The sequence below is a fragment of the Mesoplodon densirostris genome, chromosome 2, assembly GCF_025265405.1.
Source record: "Mesoplodon densirostris isolate mMesDen1 chromosome 2, mMesDen1 primary haplotype, whole genome shotgun sequence".
Lineage (NCBI taxonomy): Eukaryota > Metazoa > Chordata > Mammalia > Artiodactyla > Ziphiidae > Mesoplodon > Mesoplodon densirostris.
The window spans coordinates 182,871,784-182,892,369 of record NC_082662.1 but is presented as its reverse complement, the minus strand read 5'-3'; the positions used below and the strand labels follow the sequence as shown (position 1 = coordinate 182,892,369).

At 36.2% G+C, this 20,586-nt stretch overlaps 1 protein-coding gene across 1 annotated transcript; it reads right to left on the bottom strand.

Annotated features, from left to right (window-relative positions):
- Positions 1-3,145: 3,145 nt before the first annotated feature.
- LOC132483370 (ubiquitin-associated protein 2-like) lies at positions 3,146-6,216 on the bottom strand. The gene is given in 4 exon segments (XM_060088668.1): positions 3,146-3,248; positions 3,251-4,135; positions 4,138-6,000; positions 6,003-6,216. Coding segments are annotated over 4 exon segments (2,931 nt in total). The 5' UTR covers positions 6,166-6,216; the 3' UTR covers positions 3,146-3,228.
- Positions 6,217-20,586: the final 14,370 nt, after the last annotated feature.

The following is a 20,586-nucleotide window of genomic DNA, read 5'->3' as shown; positions in this document are numbered from 1 at the left end:
GAAGAGTTCCAAGAATTGAGTGAGCCTTGGGTCATTCCAACATTTGAAGAACAAAGAGATAAAAAAGGGTAAAACAAAAGCAAGAAAGGTAAGGGGAAGCCCATGAATTAAGAAGAAATGAGTTAAAAAGAGTATGTAGTGTCCCAAAACTCTCTCTTTCTCTCTCTGCATTTATACATGGACACATACACACACACACACACACACACACCTGCATCTTTCAAAAAAGTGGGTATGATATACTTCATCCAATATTAATAGTGGATCAAGTAAGCTAAGTACATATTGGCTTTGGATTTAACAAAGATGTAAATGATGACTTTAACAAGAGTGAATTCAGTAAAGCTTTATGATCAACCATCTAATTAAAGAAGGTTACAGAGAAATGGCAGGATTTCCCTTTCTGTCATTTTAATAAGCTAAGTACTTTGAGAGTCCTTCCTGCAGCAGAAAACTGAGATACCAAATAGAGTAGCCTGAGCAGGGGAAAACAATAGTAATCCTGCCCTTCCTCCAAAAACAAGCATATCAAAAAAAAAAAAAATCCTGTTTGGTCCAGACTCAGAACAGTGAGCCAGTCTACCATTAGCAGAAGAAAGGGAAGAGGTTGTCCTGTGAGTACCTGCTATTTCTCAATATATGATACTGATGAAGATTGAATACTGAGTTTTCAATCAAAGATTGCCAAACAGGTGTTATCATGAGCCACCATAAGAGAGACTCATTTGAGGCATTATCCAAATGGTTAACTGCCAAAGATTGCAGATGTTAAAATTTTCAGATATAGATTATAGAGTAACTAGTCTTAACTTATTTAAAGTGGATACATATGGAGCACCTAAAAATGAGAAAAAGAATGTAATGTCTGATATCTCACATTCAGTGAATACATAAACCAGGAGGTTGTAAACAACTAAAAAGAGAATGTGTACAGTGAAAGATATAGCTGAAAAAATTACATAGAATTCATTATAGAGTGATATACAAAGGTCAGAGAAAATATTAATGAAAAGAGATTGACCAAGTCACCCTTGCATTCCCCTCAAATGTACTAAACTTTAGACAGGTTTCTTCCTGACTATAGTCCCTTGACCTCCCTTTTCTTTTTCTTTTTTTTTTTTTTTTGAAGTATTGTTGATTTACAATGTTGTGTTAGTTGCAGATGTACAACAAAGTGATTCAGTTATCCATATATATCTTCTTTTTCATATTCTTTTCCATTATGGTTTATTATAGGATATTGAATATAGTTTCCTATGCTATACAATAGGACCTTGTTTATCCATTCTGTATATAATAATTTGCATCTGCTAGTCCCAAACTCTCAATCCACCCTCCCCCACATCCGCCCACACCCCTTGGCAACTGCAAGTCTGTTCTCTATATCTGTGAGTCTGTTTCTGTTTCGTAAATAAGTTCGTTTATGACATATTTTATATTCCACATATAAGTGATATCATACGGTATTTGTCTTTCTGACCTACTTCGCTTTGTATTATAATCTCTAGGCCCATCCATGTAACTGACAATGGCATTATTTCATTCTTTTTTATGGCTAACATTCCATTGTACATATATATACCATATCTTCTTTATCCATTCATCTGTTGATGGTCATTAGGTTGTTTCCATGTCTTGCCTATTGTAAATAGTGCTGCTATGAACATTGGGGTGCATGTATCTTTTCGAATTATGGTTTTCTCCAGATACATGCCCAGAAGTGGGATTGCTGGATCATATGGTAGCTCTATTTTTAGTTTTTTAAGGAACCTCCATACTGTTCTCGATAGTGGCTGCACCAATTTACATTCCCACCAATAGTGTTAGGAGGGTTCCCTTTTCTCCTCACCCTCTCCAGCATTTGTTATTTGTAGACTTTTTAATGATGGCCATTCTGACCAGTGTGAGGTGGTGCCTCATTGTAGTTTTGATTTGCATTTCTCTCTAATAATTGGTGATGTTGAGCATCTTTTCATGTGCCTATGGGCCATCTGTATATCTTCTTTGGAGAAATGTCTATTTAGGTCTCCTGCCCATTTTTTGGTTAGGTTTTTGTTTTTTTGTTATTGAGTTGTATGTGCTGTTTGATTATTTTGGAAATTAAGCTCTTATCGGTTACATTGTTTGCAAATGTTTCTCTCAACCCATAGTTTGACTTTTCTTCTTATTTATTGTTTTCTTTGCTCTACAAAAGCTTATAAGTTTGATTAGGTCCCATTTGTTCATTTTTGATTTTATTTCTATTCCTTTGGGAGACTTACCTAAGAAAACATTGATACAATTTATATTAGAGAACGTTTTGCCTATGTTCTCTTCTAGGAGTTTTATGGTGTCATGTCTTATGTTTAAGTCTTTAAGCCATTTTGATTTTATTTTTGTGCATGGTGTCAGGGTGTCTTCTAACTTCATAATATACATACAGCTGTCCAACTTTCCCACCACCACTTGCTGAAGAGACTATCTTTCTCCATTGTATATTCTTGCCTCCTTTGTCAAAGATTAATTAACCGTAGGTGTGTGGGTTTATATCTGGGCTCTCTATTCTGTTACATCAATCCTTATGTCTGTTTTTGTGCCAATACAATGTTGTTGTGATTACTGTAGCTTTGTAGTATTGTCTGAAGTCTGGGAGGGTTATGCCTTCTGCTTTGTTCTTTATCCTCAGGATTGCTTTGGCAATTCTGGATCTTCTATGGTTCCATATAAATTTTAGGATTATTTGTTCTAGTTCTGAAAAAAATGTCAAGGATAATTTGATAGGGTTGACATTAAATCTGTAAATTGCTTTAGGTAGTATGGCATTTTAAACAATATTAATTCTTCTAATCCAAGAGCATGGGATATTTTTCCTTTTTTTTTTCTTTTTTTTTTTTTTTAGCTAAAGAAATACCACAATTTATTGAAGACTACAAATATTTTGTTACAAGTTGGAACTACATGCCTTCCAGAAATCAAAAGCAACAGCAGGTGTGTGCATTGATGCTTCGGAGGAGGTGCTGCACCGCTTGAATTCGAAATGGGTAAGACAGGGTCGGACACATGGGGGAGAGGGAAGTGGGGGAAGGGCAAGTTCAAAAGCCCAGAAGGTATCCACCAACTCATTTCCCCAAGACACGCAGGCTATGGCCACAGCTCAGCAGGCTCTCCTCAGCGGTCTGGTTTCTGAAACAAGACTTCAGTGCAAATTTACACACACACACAAAACACAGCCCCCAGCCTTGGGCCAAATTAGCTCTCTGCTGTCCAGAATGCTTGTAAGGGGGTGGATATTTTCTTCCAGTGTTGTATCCATGAGACCCATATCCACTTGGCTGTTGGAAAGGGGTGGCTGATGCATTCACGCTGACATTCACACCATGCTGCTTGGAAGAGGTAGGAGCCATAGGGAACACAGCAGGCCCATACTGGAAGGTGCTGGGGAGGCCCAGAACCCCTGTGTAGTATGGCAGGCTGGTGTAACTGTAGCCAGGAGGCAGCGCCGGGTTCAGGAATATCTGCTGCGTGGTATGGTGAGTCTGTGTCTGGTTCTGCTGGGGCTGGGCCAAGGTTGTGGCCGGGGCTGGGGAGGAGGCATCCCCACGGCCGAACTTTGTGAGGTCACCAGAATAAGGGTTGCTGGCCAGGCTACCATCCCTCCCAGTCAGTGGAGTGGTAGGTGTGGGAAATGGGATGCTGTAGTAATCCAATGGAAATCTTGTGTGAAGCATCTGCAAGTCATCATAACCATATACTTGTGGTGGGTAGGCATGTAACAGCCCTGGAGCCATAATATATGGATTAGGCAACAACGGCGGGACCCCAGGAGGGAGGTTGGGAGGAGCTTTTCCTGAAGTCGTAGCAACTGTGCTTCGAGTGGAGGCTGTGACGGTAGAGTTGCTGCCTAGGCTGAGGCCCAAGCTCCTGCCACTATTGAGACTGGAAGAGACACTGACCACTGGGGGAGGTGCAGAGACTGTGCTGGATGTGGTGGAGAAAGTGCTAGAGGAAGAATGAAGATTCGCCTCACTCTCCACGCTTGTGTGCAAAAGAGTGGATGTCGAAGTGCGCCCAGAAGATGTTGATGACGAAAGGGTGTTCTGCTGAGTAGATAACGTGCTGCTGTGTTGTGTGGTGGTACTATTTGGAATCTCCTCAAGCCACCCAAGGAAGATGAGTGCTGATTGGTTGTCATCAGTAAGGAAGCTGCAGATACCGTTTCACTGAGAGGGGGGATGCTAGAAGTGGAAGGTGAGTCAGATTTCACTGCAGAGCCTATAGCACCCGCAACAGATTGTGTGGTCTGTAACTGCGTGGCCTGCACAGAACTGAAGCCATTCTTTGCCTGAGTCAAGTCCTTTTGGGGTGATGAAGAGATGGAGCTGGGGTACCGCCGAGTCTGTGTGTATCTCTGTTCATATAGAGGGCCCTGAGCATTATTTTGGGAGATATAGGTTGTCGACTGAATTGGGCCACTCTGATAACCGGACTCCTGACTCTGGTTAGATGAAATTGTGGACAAAGATTCACTGGCCATACTGGTATAGAGGCTACTTGGAGCCTGGCTTGAAGAGGCGCTCATGGTGGGGGTGGACTTATAATCAGAAAGGACAGGCTCTGACCCAAACTGCAACACCCCAAACTGCAGGTTTAGCCCTGAGATACCTGCCGAGCCAGGCATCTCCACAGCCAGAGCAGGAATCTTAGAAGTCAAGGAGGCTTTTTTCTTCTGGTGTTTCAGTTTTTGCTGAGCCGGCTGAGGGCTGGATGATTGGTTGTCTGAAGACCCAGGAGACATTTGTGGAGCTGAGGTGGATTTGCTTGGCAGAGGAGAAGATGGGGGTGGAGGTGCAGCAGTAGAGGTAGCCACTGCGGGTGGCTTCTCTTGAAGGAACACCTCCATCACGGTTGAAGATGGGGTGAAAGCCCGGTGCTTTGTAAAGGGGCTGTGCACTGTTGAATAATTTGGGTTCTTCAAATCATACTGCACCAGCGATGGGGATTGTGTGGTGGAGCCCATGCCCCAAGAGGAGGTGGTGGTGGTTCCAGGTTGAGAATGCTGAGCTGCCAACTGAGCCAGGGCCTGAGCAGTCTTGAATTGCTCCAAGAACCGGGAGCCTGTGCTGCTGCTGCCTTTAGCTTCACCGACATCACCAAATCGTTTCCCTAACATGCTCACCATACTGTGATGAGAAAACGTGTTCCCTGAAGCAGGCTGTGATATGGCACTCTGCTTCGAGTTACTGAACACCAGAGGCTGGGTAAGAGAAGGAGCCTGAGATGGATCCAGATTAGATGAATCATTCTCCATTGAAGATGGTGTCTTCCCCAACAGAACAGCAAGGTCAGTTCTCTGACCAGCAGTGATTGTCACATTCTCTGCAGGCAGAGGCACTGACAACACATTAGAGGCAGTGAAGATCCTGGTCTCAGAAAGGTCTTCATTCCAATCTTCAGTTCCCCACTGCTCTGTTGCAGTCCTCCATGCACTCGTCCCATCATCTGGTTCAAAGTGCCCAGTGTTGTTCCATGTATTGCCCCTATTATTGCCATAGTTATCATCAGTATTGGCCGGCCCTGCATAATCAGCTGGGTTAAAGGTTCCCATTCCTTGAGCAGAAAACCTTCCTCCCCGCCTACCAGAGCCACCTCTGCCTCGGCCACGACCTCTTCTGCCTCTTTCTGTGCCTCTTCCAGAAGGCCCTCCACTCTTGGTGCCATCTAATCCATTTTCCTGACCTCGAAACTCTCGTCCGCGGCTGGCATCTCTCCCCCGTCTTGGTGGCCCACCACGTCGCCGACTATAGTCTCTGTCCCGGTCTCAGTTTTCTTTGCCTTCCTCATTGGATTCCATTGGGCCACCATCCTTCTGTCCTGAGACTCCTTTCTTCTTCCCAACCATCTCCCAGGATTGCGTATCTGGGTTTCCTTCCAGCAGTACATTGATGGCTCTGTTGACATCTCCGTTGTAGTCATGCAAAGCAATGACACATTCATCCTGGTTCTTGCCTGTCATATCAATCGTTTCACCTTTTCCTCAAAGTCAGCATCATTACGGTCCGAAATCATCTGTGCAAGTCGAATTTGTTCCGCAGTGGCCTGGGGCCGCTGCTTGTGCTGTGTCTGATTTTGGTTTTTAGGTGGTTCCCAGCTTCCCCGGGCTCGGTTAGTGCCCACCGACATCATCATTTACAGTATATACAAATAACAATATTTACAAGGTAGAATACTCAGTCTCCTCCACACTGACCTCCATTTCTTTAAATCATCTGTAATTTCTGTTATTAATGTTTTATAGTTTTCAGCATATATGTCTTTCACCTCCATGGTCAGGTTCTTTCCTAATTATTTTATTTTTTGATGTGATTTTAAAAGGGATTGTTCTTTTACTTTCCCTTTCTGATATTTTATTGTTAGTGTAAAAAAATGCAACTGATTTCTATATGTTAACCTTGTATTCTGCTACCTTGATGAATTTATTTATCACTTCTAGTAGTTTTGTGTGCAGTCTTTAGGGTTTTCTATATATAGTATCATGTCATCTGCATAAAATGACAATTTTACCTTTTCCCTTTTAATTTGGATGCCTTTTATTTCTTTTTCTTGTCTGATTGCTGTGGTTAGGACTCCCAGTACTATGATGAATAGAAGTGATGAGAGTGGGCATTCTTGCTGTGTTCCAGATTTTAGTGGGAAGGCTTTCAGCTTTTCACCATTGAATATTATATTGGCTGTAGGTTTGTCATAAATAGCTTTTATTATGTTGAGATATGTTCCCTCTGTACACTTTGGTAAGAGTTTTTATCATGAATGGATGTTGACTTTTATCAAATGGTTTTTCTGCATCTCTTGAGATGATCATGTGGTTTTTGTCTTTTCTTTTGTCTATGTGGTGTATTACATTGATTGATTTGTGAATGTTGAACCATCCTTGTGACTCTGGGATGAATCTAACTTGGTCCTGGTGTATGATCTTTTTTATGTGTTGTTGCATTTGGTTTGCTAATATTTTGTTGAGAATTTTTGCATCTATGTTTATCAAAGATATTGGCCTGTAATTTTCTTTTTTGTTAGTGTCTTTGTTTGGTTTTGGTAACAGGGTGATGGTAACTTCATAGAATGACTTTGGGAGTGTTCCCTCCTCTTCAGTCTTTTGGAAGAGTTTGAGAAGGATTGGTGTAAGTTCTTCTTTGTATGTTTGGTAGAATTCCCCAGTGAAGCCATCTGGACCTGGACTTTTGTTTGCAGGGAGTTTTTTTTTGTTTTTGTTTTTTTTAACTTACAGATTCCATTTCACTTCTAGTGATCAGTCTGTTCAAATGGTCTGTTTCTTCTTGATTCAATTTTGATGGGCTGTATCTAGAAAGTTGTCCATTTCTTCTAGCTTGTTCAGTTTGTTGGCATATAATTGTTTTGACCTCCCTCGTCTTAAAGCATTTACTTTAGAAAACTTGTAGTTACAATTTTTTTCTCGTCCTTCTGGTATAAATCTTCTCCCAGCTACTTGTAAGTTTCACAAACCAGGAATGTCTTTCTCAAGGACCTGGGAGCCACCCCTTTGAGATGTAATCATCAAGGAAGATAGGGCCCCTGTCTCCCACTCTCTGTAGGAGGTAAGGACCTTATGTCAATAGGCATGGATTAGAAAACACTGATGGCCTAATCACAATGACCACCCTCCCCTCAGTGTTTTCCATTAGCTCACCCCAGTGTTTAACAATCCTTGTGCCCTTTGTTTCAGTGGAGTTGTTTAACCTTTCTCCTCTTTTGCAATAGTTCTGACCCCTGTTGCAATAGTCTTGAGTAGAGTACACCTTGCATGTTTTAACTCCTTCCAGTGCAATATTTCTCTGATAAGATATATAAGCTATAGTGAGAAACTCTAAAATATGTGTAATTTGAGTTCCAAAATAAAATAAAAAGAATGGAGAGAAGGCAAGATTTGGAGATAATGGTTAAAAAGTTTCCTGATCAAATAGAAGTCATTAATTGATAGACCTAGGAAGCACACTTCCTATGCATGTTAAAAAAAAAAAAGAAGGAAAAGAAAAGGAAACAATTATATTTATCTGTTATTTAGATTATATGTTTTCAAAATATTAATCACAGGAGATATTTGTTTTGGGCAAAATTAATATAAGCCTTACAGATTACCTGTATAAGTCATCATTTTTTTAAAAAAATGTCTTTCATAAACTATATAGCTTTAAATAAATCTATTTTTATGATAAAAATGTAGGTTTATGAAGTGTATTTCAATAAGCAATGGACATTTCATATTTTTCCTTTAATTCTTTTAGTTTATGAGATCTACAAAGAATTTTAATTTTTACTTGGAAAATATGATATTGAATATTTTATTACCAAATCATTACACTAACATTTTTTTCACCCATATATTCTGATAATTTCTTTAACACTCACCTGTGCTGAGAATTGCTGTTAGAAACAAATAACTGATCCTAGTGCTTCATAATCAATTTAAGTAACTCTGCTTAGTTATTTGCATCATTTTTGTCTGTTGGAAATGGTCACCTTCCATGTAATAGTATTTACACCATACTCTGTAAAATACTAAGTGCATTCTTAACATTAATCACTAAAGAATCTTTTCAGATGAAATTCCCAATTTAACTTCACTTTTCTGGCTTATTTGTAGATATAGTTATGAAATATATTTTTGAAATCTGACAACAGTCATATTCTAAATCATTTATATCATGTAATAGTGAATACACATAATCTTCCATAATTTTAGGGATAGCAGCATTTTAAAATTACAGCATTTGTATAATTTCTTTATATTTATCAATTATACTTTTAATAATTAAAAATGGTCTCACATTTTTTCAAAAAATATTGCTTAGATTATTGATGATATTCATGCTTCAGTCAAAGAAATTTTACCTAATTGCATTCCTGAATGTAATTTCACAGTTTATTCTAGTGACAAACCCCATAGCTAAGAGGACACAATGATAAAATTTGAGATAATGGTAGTAATAATGATAACTCCCACTGAAATATTTAAGAATGATCTTGTACTGTTCATTCTAAAGCTTCATACTTTATTTCCACACAGTTATATATTTTGCAAATCTGTTATATAATAGATTTGTTTCATCTCTTTGGTGAATGTGCAGTAGAGATTGGCATATAAACATACAAACTACTTTGGTGTAAGTTTCAGTAAGTTTTCCATGATGTAAGTGAGAGAAAAAAATAGTGGTCATAAAATAGAAATATTATCATGAGGAAAATAGAAAGCCAGAATCTGATCCAAAGTGCCTCCAAGAAATATATTAATACTTTATTCCTTTAAAATATATATATATATTTTGACAACACAATATAATGTAAATACTGCAAATGAAACTTTTCATGCTGGAACTGTTCAGTAGGTAAGGAACATGGGCAGAATGTATAAACCTGGTATTTCTACAACATGTAAGGTTGTAACTTATTTAGAAAAGGGCATCACAAGGAAAGAATACTAGGACCAGAGGGCCTTGTGCATGTATCTAATTTGAAATATATATGGGATTGGTCAAAAACAGTTTATTGATTTGTCTATCTGGGGATATGCCTTTGAATCAGCATGGATTGGGGAGATAATTACTAGAGTTTTATTACTAAATAGATGAAAAGATATTTAGAAACTTCCTGATTATCTAATCCTTGAGGTGAAGACAGGGACTAGAGGATATAGGATGAGTGATATGCTGATAAATGTTCAAAAACCAGTCCTCTGGTGGGAAGAATAGTCAATTTGTAGAAGCTGCATTTCTGTAGTTATAAATGTTGCCTCCACAACCAATTCCAAGTGTGATATCCCTAAATACGGCCAGTTAAAGCCAGTTCCAGCACATCATCACACAGGAGAATTAACATTTATATACATGAGGAATGTGAACATTTAGAAAAATTGAATCCAGATCAAACCTGGAGACCAAAGAGTGAACACTCAATACTCAGTGCCTAGGCTAAGGGGGTGAACTAGTATGTCTGGGTCTCTCAGAGGATTTTTTTTATTGCACAGCATAGTGCTAAACCACATTTATATATTTTGTTTTATTTTATTTTATTTTATTTTATCTTTTTTTTTTTTTTTTTTTTTTTTTTTGCGGTATGTGGGCCTCTCATTGTTGTGGCCTCTCCCGTTGCAAAGCACAGGCTCCGGACGCGCAGGCTCAGCAGCCATGGCTCACGGGCCCAGCTGCTCCGCGGCATGTGGGATCCTCCCAGACCGGGGCACAAACCCGTGTCCCCTGCATCGGCAGGCGGACTCTCGACCACTGCGCCACCAGGGAAGCCCACACATTTATATATTTTAAATGAATTTCCCATGTAACTTATTCACCTGTATAGATTTTGTACATTAACATTACAATCAATATTATCTGTGTTTTAATAAGAACACTATGAGAAAAAGGTGTGAGACAACTAACTCTCAATAAAAACGTCAAAAACATTTATTCTGCAAATAACATCTACATTAGGCAAGGCATATTAAGATATTTTGCTAGAAGAAACCTGTTAGTGTAATTTATTGAAATAAAAATTTGTGACTCAAATTCCTTCTAATAACATCTAATATTTTAAAATATGTATATGATGAGATACTGAAAAAATATTTAATAACACATTCTTTCATACCTTTAGCTGTTGCTTAATTTAATAATTCCCATCATCTAAATATTTATTTTGTGGGAAGAGAGCCCTCACCAGACACTGGAATCTTCAGACATCTTGATCTTGAACTTCCCAGCCTTCAGAACTATGAGAAATAAATGTCTGTATGTAAGCCACCCAGTCTGTGGTATTTTGTTATTGCAGGCTGGGATGACTAAGACCAAATTGCCATTATTTCATGTGATATAATTGCCAACTTGGAAGGCCCAAGATAAGACATGGGAAAATAATTAGAGATTATAATAACGTTTTATTTTTTTAATGTAAAATATACACCAAAAGTACTTATTTAAGAAATACAGGGAGGAATCCATGTTCACAATATTACCAACACTAACAAATAATAGCTTAACAGATCTCTGTGATACACACACACGCGCGCCTATTAAGTGACATTAAAAATAAAATAAATTGAAGCATATACTGTAAGTTATGTGCAAACCCTCACTATTGTAAAAATGTCAATCCTCATAGCTACTCAGAAAGGCTCATAATATTTAATAATACCGATGTTAAGAAGAAGAATCTACTACATGCTTATTGAGTTCCCCCTAAGTACCTATGGCCCAAACCGATAAACTCTCTCCCTACATTTATTCCTTTTGCAACCTTACCTTTATGTTAAATCAGGCCACATGGCCATCTAGATGGAATGTCTTGAACTTAGAATGAGAGTGGAAGTAATGTCAACATTATTTCATAAAAGATAAAACTTCTTGCACAGACTGAAAAAGCACAACTGTCAAGATGGAAGACACATATGTGAATAGTGGAGTCTCCCATGCCTGGAGCAGACTTATCCCCTGGCTACTTTTGGACTGTTATACGTGAAAGAGCAACTCTCCTGTCTTAAACATGACAATTATTTTGGAACTACGTCAATGCAGCAGTATAGCTTGGACTTCCAGTTTTATTTATATTTTAAGGGAGGAAAGGTAGTTAGTAGATCTAGGTAGAAAATAATCAGAGCATTCAATACACGTGTCATAAGATATCCATCATGTGACTACTGCTCAGGCCTCCTACCAGGACAGTGTTTTCTTTTTATCTTTTCATGACAATTGGAGTTCCATGTTGAGCTTCATCTACATATTGGGGCTGGCCAAAAGGTTCGTTCATTTTTTCCCGTAAGATGGCTCCAGTAGCACTTAGTTGTCTTTAACTTCATTTGAAACAAGTTTGTTAGACTGTACTATGACAGCTCTCATATCAGTGTACATTTAAAAAAAGACATCAAAATTGGTGAATTTTTGTGTAGCCATTTTAATATTGAAGATGGAAGAAAAAAAGCAACATTTTCAGTATATTAAGCTTTATTATTTCAAGAAATGTAAAAACGCAACCAAAACACACACAAAAAAGATTTGTGAAGTGTATGGAGAAGGTACTGTGAATGATCGAACATGTCAAAAGTGGTTTGTGAATTTTCGTGCTGGAGATTTCTCACAGGATGATGCTCCATGGTTGGGTAGACCACTTGAAGTTGACAGCAATTAAATGGAGACATTAATTAAGAACAATTAATATTATAGTACATGGGATATAGCCAACATACTCAAAATATCCAAATCAGGTGTTGAAAATCTTTTGCACCAGCTTGGTTATGTGAATCGCTTTGACGTTTGGGTTCTACGTAAATTAAGCAAAAAAAAAAAACCTTTTTGACGGTATTTCCGTATGCGATTCTTTACTTAAATGTAATGAAAGTGTTCCATTTTTAAAACAAATTGTGATGGTCGATGAGAAGTGGATACTGTAAAATAATGTGGAACAGAAGAGATTGTGGGGCAAGTGAAATGAACCACCACCAACCACACCAGAGGCCGGTCTTCATCCAAAGAAGGTGATGTATGTATGGTGGGATTGGAGGGAGTCCTCTATTATGAGCTCCTCCTGGAAAACCAAACAATTAATTCCAACAAGTACTGCTCCCAATCAGACCAACTGAAGGCAGCACTTGACCAAAAGCGTCTGGAATTAGCCAACAGAAAATGCATAATCTTCCATCAGGATAACGCAAGACCGCATGTTTCTTTGATGACCAGGCAAAAACTGTTACAGCTTGGCTGGGAAGTTCTGATTCATCCGCAGCACTCACCAGACATCACACCTTTGGATTTCCATTTATTTAGGTCCTTACAAAATTCTCTTAATGGAAAAAAATTCAATTCCCTGGAAGACTCTAAAAGGCACCTGGAACCGTTCTTTGCTCAAAAAAATAAAATGTTTTGGGAAGATGGAATTATGAAATGGCCTGAAAAATGGGAGAAGGTAGTGGAACAATAGGGTGAATACATTGTTCAATAAAGTTCTTGGTGAAAATGAAAGATGTGTCTTTTTGGCCAACCTAATAGAATATGGTTTCCAAGTTTGCTCTGTCACAATTAGAGTTTTCACGTCTAAGAAGGGTTTACTTCTGATTGGCTCAACTTATTTATCTCCCCCAAATTTAACAAACAAATCTAAAAATCTATGTATATTTCTTAATTATTTCTGATGTGTCTAAAGTTACAAATGTCATCATACTCAGAACACAAATAACACAGGTTCAATGCTTGCTATCCTTTGCTAACCTCCAAACTGAGATAATCACCAACTTTAAGAAATTCCACTGGACAATAGACAAGAAAAGAAATGTTAAGTGAAATAAATGCTGAAGATGACCCAAGTGGAAAGGGTTTTAACTTATTTGCTGTTCCATTGATAGTTACAGACTAAGAACACAGCCTATTTTGTACTTGATAATTCCAGAGATGGAAGAAAATGTGAATGGGTCACGTTTTTCAGCCCAGTATAGACTATAAGATATCATTTGTTTTTCTTTTCTCTCAAGTAAAGGAGTCATCCAAAATGATCTAGTAATAGATAAAGTCTTTAAGATAAAGGTGAAAAATATTCAAAATATATCCCTATTTGTTCCTCTAAGTATTATTATAACAACTATTAATAGATAATTCTTACCAATATTGACTCTTACACTTAAAAATGCTGGTTGTTTGCTTGTATACACATTCATGTTTCATTAATAACAACAAAAACAAAAATAATAAATTAACAGTCCTCTCTCTTCTTTAAACTGATGGCAGACTCTGTGTTGGCTTCATCTCTGCTTATAATTCCTGTTGGGAGTCTTCATTATCATCCCACAATTCTTGGCTTTGGTGTAAATGAAGATTTTTTTTAATCCTTTTATATTAAAGGAATAGAAAAGATGTATTTTGTTCTCTTTCTAGTAAAACAACACACAAAGTATATTTAATAACTCAGATGAATGGAGCATGATTTTGAAGGTCATGCTCAATAAAATAGCAAGCAGGAGTAATTAAATTGAAATGAACATAGACAGACAGGAGAGAGAGTTACCTTGGCTACAAAAAAATTGAGTAAGTGTATGTGTCATAATTGCTTAGTCTGCAACATTCTTTCATACATTTAGCAGTTGCTTCATTTAATAGTTCACACCATTTAAATATTTGCTCTGCAGTTTATTTCACTCAGTTATAAACATTCTCTCAGATATAAGTTATAGAGGGGCATTCTGCAGTCTAATAGTTAATTAATTTTAAATTCTCCTCTTGATTATGTAAGGAAAGTTGAAATACGTGCAGTTCCCTAACATCTTTGGGGGTAAATTTATTATCTTTTGAAGACAATGTTTTCCAATTACGAAAACTTTCAGTATTAAGTTTTGGACTAATTGATGCATTAGTTAAAATGGATTTGACACATTCACCATTTCACTCAAATGATACTCAATGTCTACTTTCCTTATAATTTTGATGACAGTGAAAAATTATTTCTCTTAGAAAAACTCTAAGTACAAAATAAATTAGTTTTAAATGAAACATACAATCAAATTTAAAAATCAATGTCAGCAAAATATTTTCTTAATTTACCTCTTGCATTTTTGGAAAATAATATTTGAAGTAACTTTCAATGTCTCAGTAATAATGAAAGCTCTTACTCATAAAATATGAAGATAAAGGTCCAACAATTTCTCAAAAATCTATGGTTTCTCAAAAACTACACATACTTGCTTAGATGTTGGCTTTATTATCTCTCTGCTTTTCATTTACAAATCTTTTCACAAAAGAATTGATACAATAGTGTATCATAGAGTAGTTTTGATTTTTCACAGTCTCTCTCTGCTGGTAAATTAAACTATGTGTAGCACACATGAAGCAACAAAGTTTTTTTTGTTTTTTTTTTAATGATTCAGTCTCTAAACTTTATATATCCCTAGTCTAACTCTTGGGCCATTTATCTTCTCCCCGTTATATCAAAGACTCAAAACTGTTTCTGTGTGCAGTGCTTCTATTTTCTCTTTCCAGTTCTTTCAGGGTTTATTCCTGCTGTGCTTTATGATTTCCACTTATTAATAATCGACAACTCTCTGCATTTTGTATAGACATTAATTGATTTTAAAACATGGAGTTAATTGACCATTTTTTCTAAGTTTGAATTATAGAATTATTTATCAATTTTGAGAATTTAGTTCACTTGGTTTCAGTACATTATTCTCCTGGTCATCCTTCTAATTTACTGATCAGTTCTTTAAATTGTCTCTTTCTGGCTCTTCTTCCTTAGCTCAAAATTTGGTAGTGTCTAGAGTTTAGTTTGTGGCATTTCACTCAATGCAAAGTTCCTAGGTTACCTATGCCTTAAAAACCACCTATGTATAGATAATTCTCAAATTTATATCTCCAGTCAAAATGTATCTTCTGAGCTGCAGATTAAAGTAACCAGAGTATTCTACTCAATGTAATTATTAATTAATTTAATGAAAATTAAGGTTAATATTATTTAATACTAAAAGATATCTCAAACTTAATCCATCTAAAACAGAGTTTTTCCCCAAAATATTATCCTTGCTTCGTCTTACATAATTTCATAACAAAGCTATCAATCATGCAGTGACTAAAAGTTTAAATAAATGAGATTGAAAAGAAAACCAACAATAGAAATCTAGAAATAATTTAATTCCTCTTTCTTGCATTCCTCTTCCCTACCTTATGGTAGTCCTGGCAGCTTAAATTTCAACATATTCTCCTTATTTAGCTACTACTTACCACCTGTACTGCTACCACCTAGACCATCACGCCATCAAAGTCTCCTTTCTTGAAGGTTTATTCCTGACCCTAAATTCCATTCTCCACACCAGAGACAAATCAGGTCAGGTCATTCCTCACTGCTTTGTTGATAGTCCACTGACTTCCTGTCACACTCTGTAAAACACAAATGTCCCTGGTGACCTCTAAGACCCTCTTGTTTTGTCCTAATCCCATTATTTCAACCTCTCCTTTCTTCAGTCTCTGTACTGCGTACTCCACTCCATGCACTTCTGCTTTCTTCTTTTCTCAAGTAGGACAAGCTAATTCCTGCCTCAAGACCTGTGCATTTGTAGCAACTTCTACTTGGAATATTTCACCCCAGATTTTTGAATAACCACTTCCTTACTTCATTTAAGTTTCTTTTCAAATTTTACATTCTCAAAGTCCCCACTCCTATCGTCTGATCTCTATGCTTTTACCTTTATATCACATGTAAATACAAGAAATAACATTTATTTTTAGTATCTACTTTTCTATTCATATATAATTTTAATGAACAAATGATATTAATTTGTCTTATTTATTTTCTTATCACCAGTGTCTTGAACAGAACTTAAAATATAACAGGATGTAAATAAAGATGGATTGAATGATTTGACAAGTGAATGAATACAACTAATTAGGTATTTTTAAATAAATATAAACAACTTCATTCACTTTTTTTTATCATCCTTAGTTGAGTCATCGTAAACTTGCATTCATTCAAGTACAGTTGATCCTTGAACAACACATGCTTAAACTGTGCTGGACCACTTATAAGCAGATTTTTTTTTTCTGTGAATATATACATGTATTTTCAATTTGCAGATCTTTCAATTATCTAGTGTGGGAAAAAGTTTGTGTTCCACTAGAGATCACAGTATGTGGAATCAAAGGAACTAGGGTTTGCGTGCTGATTCTATCCAAACCGTTTCAGCCTCCTGCCCTTGGGTGAGTCATTTATCAACTCCTATGTTTTTGAGGCAGAGATGGCAGTACGTGGAAATTCACTCAGCATATTGTTGCCACAGCAATCTTTCAGATATATTCATATGTTCCTGTCATTCTCTAAAGCTTAAAATGGATGAGTGACATGTTACATCTTCACGATACAGTTCAATCTCGTTTTCATAATATTCAAGAGCTTTGGACATTTGCTAATCCCATACCCAGCTTGGCGCCTCTCCTAGATTATCCTGAATGATTTTCTTGATGTGGCTGCACCCTTGGGTTTCCCCATCCCCCCATCCTACCATCCCCGCTGCTCTCACAGCTATGTTGAAGTATAAGAGCAATATTGTCATACATACTTACAATAAACTATAAAATATGTTTAGGAGTTACAAAGTATAGTTCAAAGGTTTTTTAAAGTTTAAAACAACTGCACAGGCTTAACTTGAATACTTTGATATGGAGCATACATTCTCTAGTTCACTACAGTTCCTACCTCTCTTTTTTTCCTTCCTCCTGACTCATTTTACTAATTTCCACCTTTTTTTGCTTTTCTGAATGTATTTATATTTCGGGCTGTTAAAGGTATCTAAAACAACTCTTCAGTTCAGAAAGTGAAACTGAAAATTAGAAATTGTATATATATCATGATCATTCTAATTTACATTCCATGACTGACATAAGTGCTACAGTTGTTGATACAAAAATTCCAACAGTGAAAGCACACAGTTGCCTTTAATGTAGGTAAAGGATATGAGTTAACTGAAAACAGCAGATTGTGATAATCAGATTTTTCCTCTACTCGGCAGTCAAAATTCCATACCACTGTGTCCTACTGCTGGTAATCTTTCTTACTTGGGTGAGGATCTGGTCACATCTTGCCACATCTTTCAAGAAAGCTCCCTTTTCCATTCTTTTTGTTTTGTTCTTTTGTAATGTCCATCTGATCTCTTTTGTCCTTGCAGGAGTTTGCAGCAGACACAGGTCTGTCTGCAGAACAGAAGCCTAACCTGTAACATACCAGATTTTTTTTTTTTGAGTGTTTTAGTGAATTTGAGAGTTGTGATTATTTCCCCAGAGTCACATACCCAGGCACTAGCTTCCTTTGGTGTTAGGCCTTTACTGGTCTGTTTTTTAACATCATTATCATCTACGTTTTTTCTTTTGCTGATAGTTTTGCCTAACTTATGCTGCATTCTAACTCGAGGAATCCTACCTATTTTTAAAAGGGTTATTACATGTATGAAGCAGTATTTCATGTATGAAGCCTTTTTGAGTTTCTCAATAAATATTACATACTAACCCTTTCTAACTCGGAACCTTTTGAAACCACCTTGCCTAGAGGCACCAGTGTCCACCCCTCTGTCCGAATGCAACGTTCCTTGACAGCATATTGGTTTCCTCTGCTTTCTTTTCTTTTTCTTTTTTTTTAATAATACATTTTTAAAGGTTACAATCCATTTACAATTATTACAAAATATTGGCTGTATTCCCCATGTTGTACAATACATGCTTGTAGCCTGTCTTAAAACCAATAGTTTGTACCTTTCACTCTCCCACCCCTATACTGCCCCTCCCCCTTCACTCTCCCTACTTGTAACCACTAGTTTGTTCTCTGTATCTGTGAGTCTGCTTCTTTTCTTGTTATATTCATTAGTGTGTTGTATTTTTTAGATCCCACATGTAAATGCTATCATACAGTATTTGTCTTTCTCTGTCTAACTTATTTCACTTAGCATAATGCCCTCCAATCCATCCATGTGTCTTCAAATGGCAAAATTTCATTGGTTTTTATGTCTGAGGAGTAATCCATTGCGTGTATATATATGATGGATTTATCTGTTGCTTACGTTTAGCAACAGGTGGCTTCCATACTTTACAATTGCTGGCAATTGTAAATAATGCTGCTATGAACATTGGTGTGCCTGTATCTTTTCAAATTAGTGTTTTTGTTTTTCTTGGCTATATAACCAGATCTAGACCAGAATATTGGTCACCAGACTGCTCTTTATTTGCTCTTGTCCTGAGGCCTAATTCTGTTGTGTGGGTGCATGAGTGTGTGTGTATTTAATTCTGTATTTTTGCTGTGCATGAATGAGTTTGGAATAATTGTTTTTCCTATACTTTGTGTACAGATATCTAGATAATTTATAATTTTCTGTATTTTTCACCTTTGGGTTTAATGATTGTGTCTTTAAAATTAATTGCTGTTCTGATAATTTTTGTTTGTTTTTCCGGGGATACAAGTGGTGTGAAATTTCTTAGATTTATGGGCCAGTAAATACACTTTTAATCCTCAACAATATAATTTTCATTTGTACAGGAATATAAAGTTAGTAGTTGAAGAATTTTGATTAAAAACACTTTTAATAAGTGTATTTATAAATTAAGAGTTTAGATAGAAAATAGACAGTTATCTCGAAGTTATTTAATAAAGCCTTTCATTAAGAACAATAATATTCTTCTCAATTAGTCCTTCAACTAAAACCTGAAAACATGTATTACAATACAATGTGCCTACAGTAGCCCCCAAATATGCCTTAGACATCCAGATTTTACAGTCTTCAAGATAGATGCTATATTAAATATTTTAGGAGAGCTTAATTATTCAAATTTCACATTGTTAATGCTATGTCCAGAATATATATTATAATATTGAATACTTCTTTTTATTTAGAATTATTTTATCTTAATTAAATTTTTGTTTAAAAGGTAAAGAATAAAGAAATAAAATAGTTCAACATTGTGATCAATACCAAACATGCATGAGAAATAGTCTGCACATAATGTATACAAAAATCATCTATAGTTCTCTTTTATTCATTTAAACTTATTGGTACCTGGTACATCTCATGTAAGGCTCCACGTTGCAATTCAAGCAAACTTCAGAAGAATACTGAGGACTTCCCAGGAGCCTGCTGACTTGTATATAGCAGCCTTTCTGATGACCACATAATCTGCAAAGGAGCCCTAAAGATTTGGTTTCCTGGGGATTTATTAAGGGAACTGCAGTTTATCAAGTAATTTAAACAAAGCTCATCTTCATAAATATATGAATCAGGAAATACTGAAAAAAATCCTGTGAGACCATTTATTATTTTGTTCTTTGTTGTTTGTTTTGTTTTCCTAGAAGCATACAAGATAAATTGTCCTTCATTCTATACATCATTATTTTTGTAACATTCACCAGTTAACTACATTGGGAATAATTAGTAGAAACTATTACCTTCCTGAGTAATTAATGCAAAAAGTGCTACAATACGCTGTAAAGGCATTTATAAATCCTTGCATACACTTAAACTTTGCAAATGCTCTCTAAAGAACAAACTTTTATGTGATTAATATTCCTCTAAATGATGTAAAGTATTTTACAATAGTTTAATAACATTAAAATGCTATTTAACAATACTTAACAGAAATCAAGGGCTTTCATATGATGGGCTCAAAGTGGTAGGAAAATAGCTAATTTATTAGAACATTACAACTCTAATTTAAAATTGTACCCCATATTTTTTAACAAATTATTTTTAAGCATAACTTTGGAAGAGTTAAGCAATGATGAATATAAAAAAAATTGCTAGACTTTATATATCACTAAGAGTGAAAGTTTTAGGAAAGTAGGGGAAAGAAAATTATTATTAGCCTGTTACTCAGACACCCAAAACAAGGTTTTCCTGATGCCTCTAATACTTTATTACCATTTTGTTTTGACAAAATATGATGTGTTTGGAAGAGAATTTTTTATGCCATGACAACAAAATAACAAAGAGCATTCAAAATATCTGTCATCGGCCATTTTCACTTATGTTTCTAAAAATTAAACTTTTCAATAAAACCATGAAAAATGAAGCTAAGTATGAATGTAAATACTCATAAT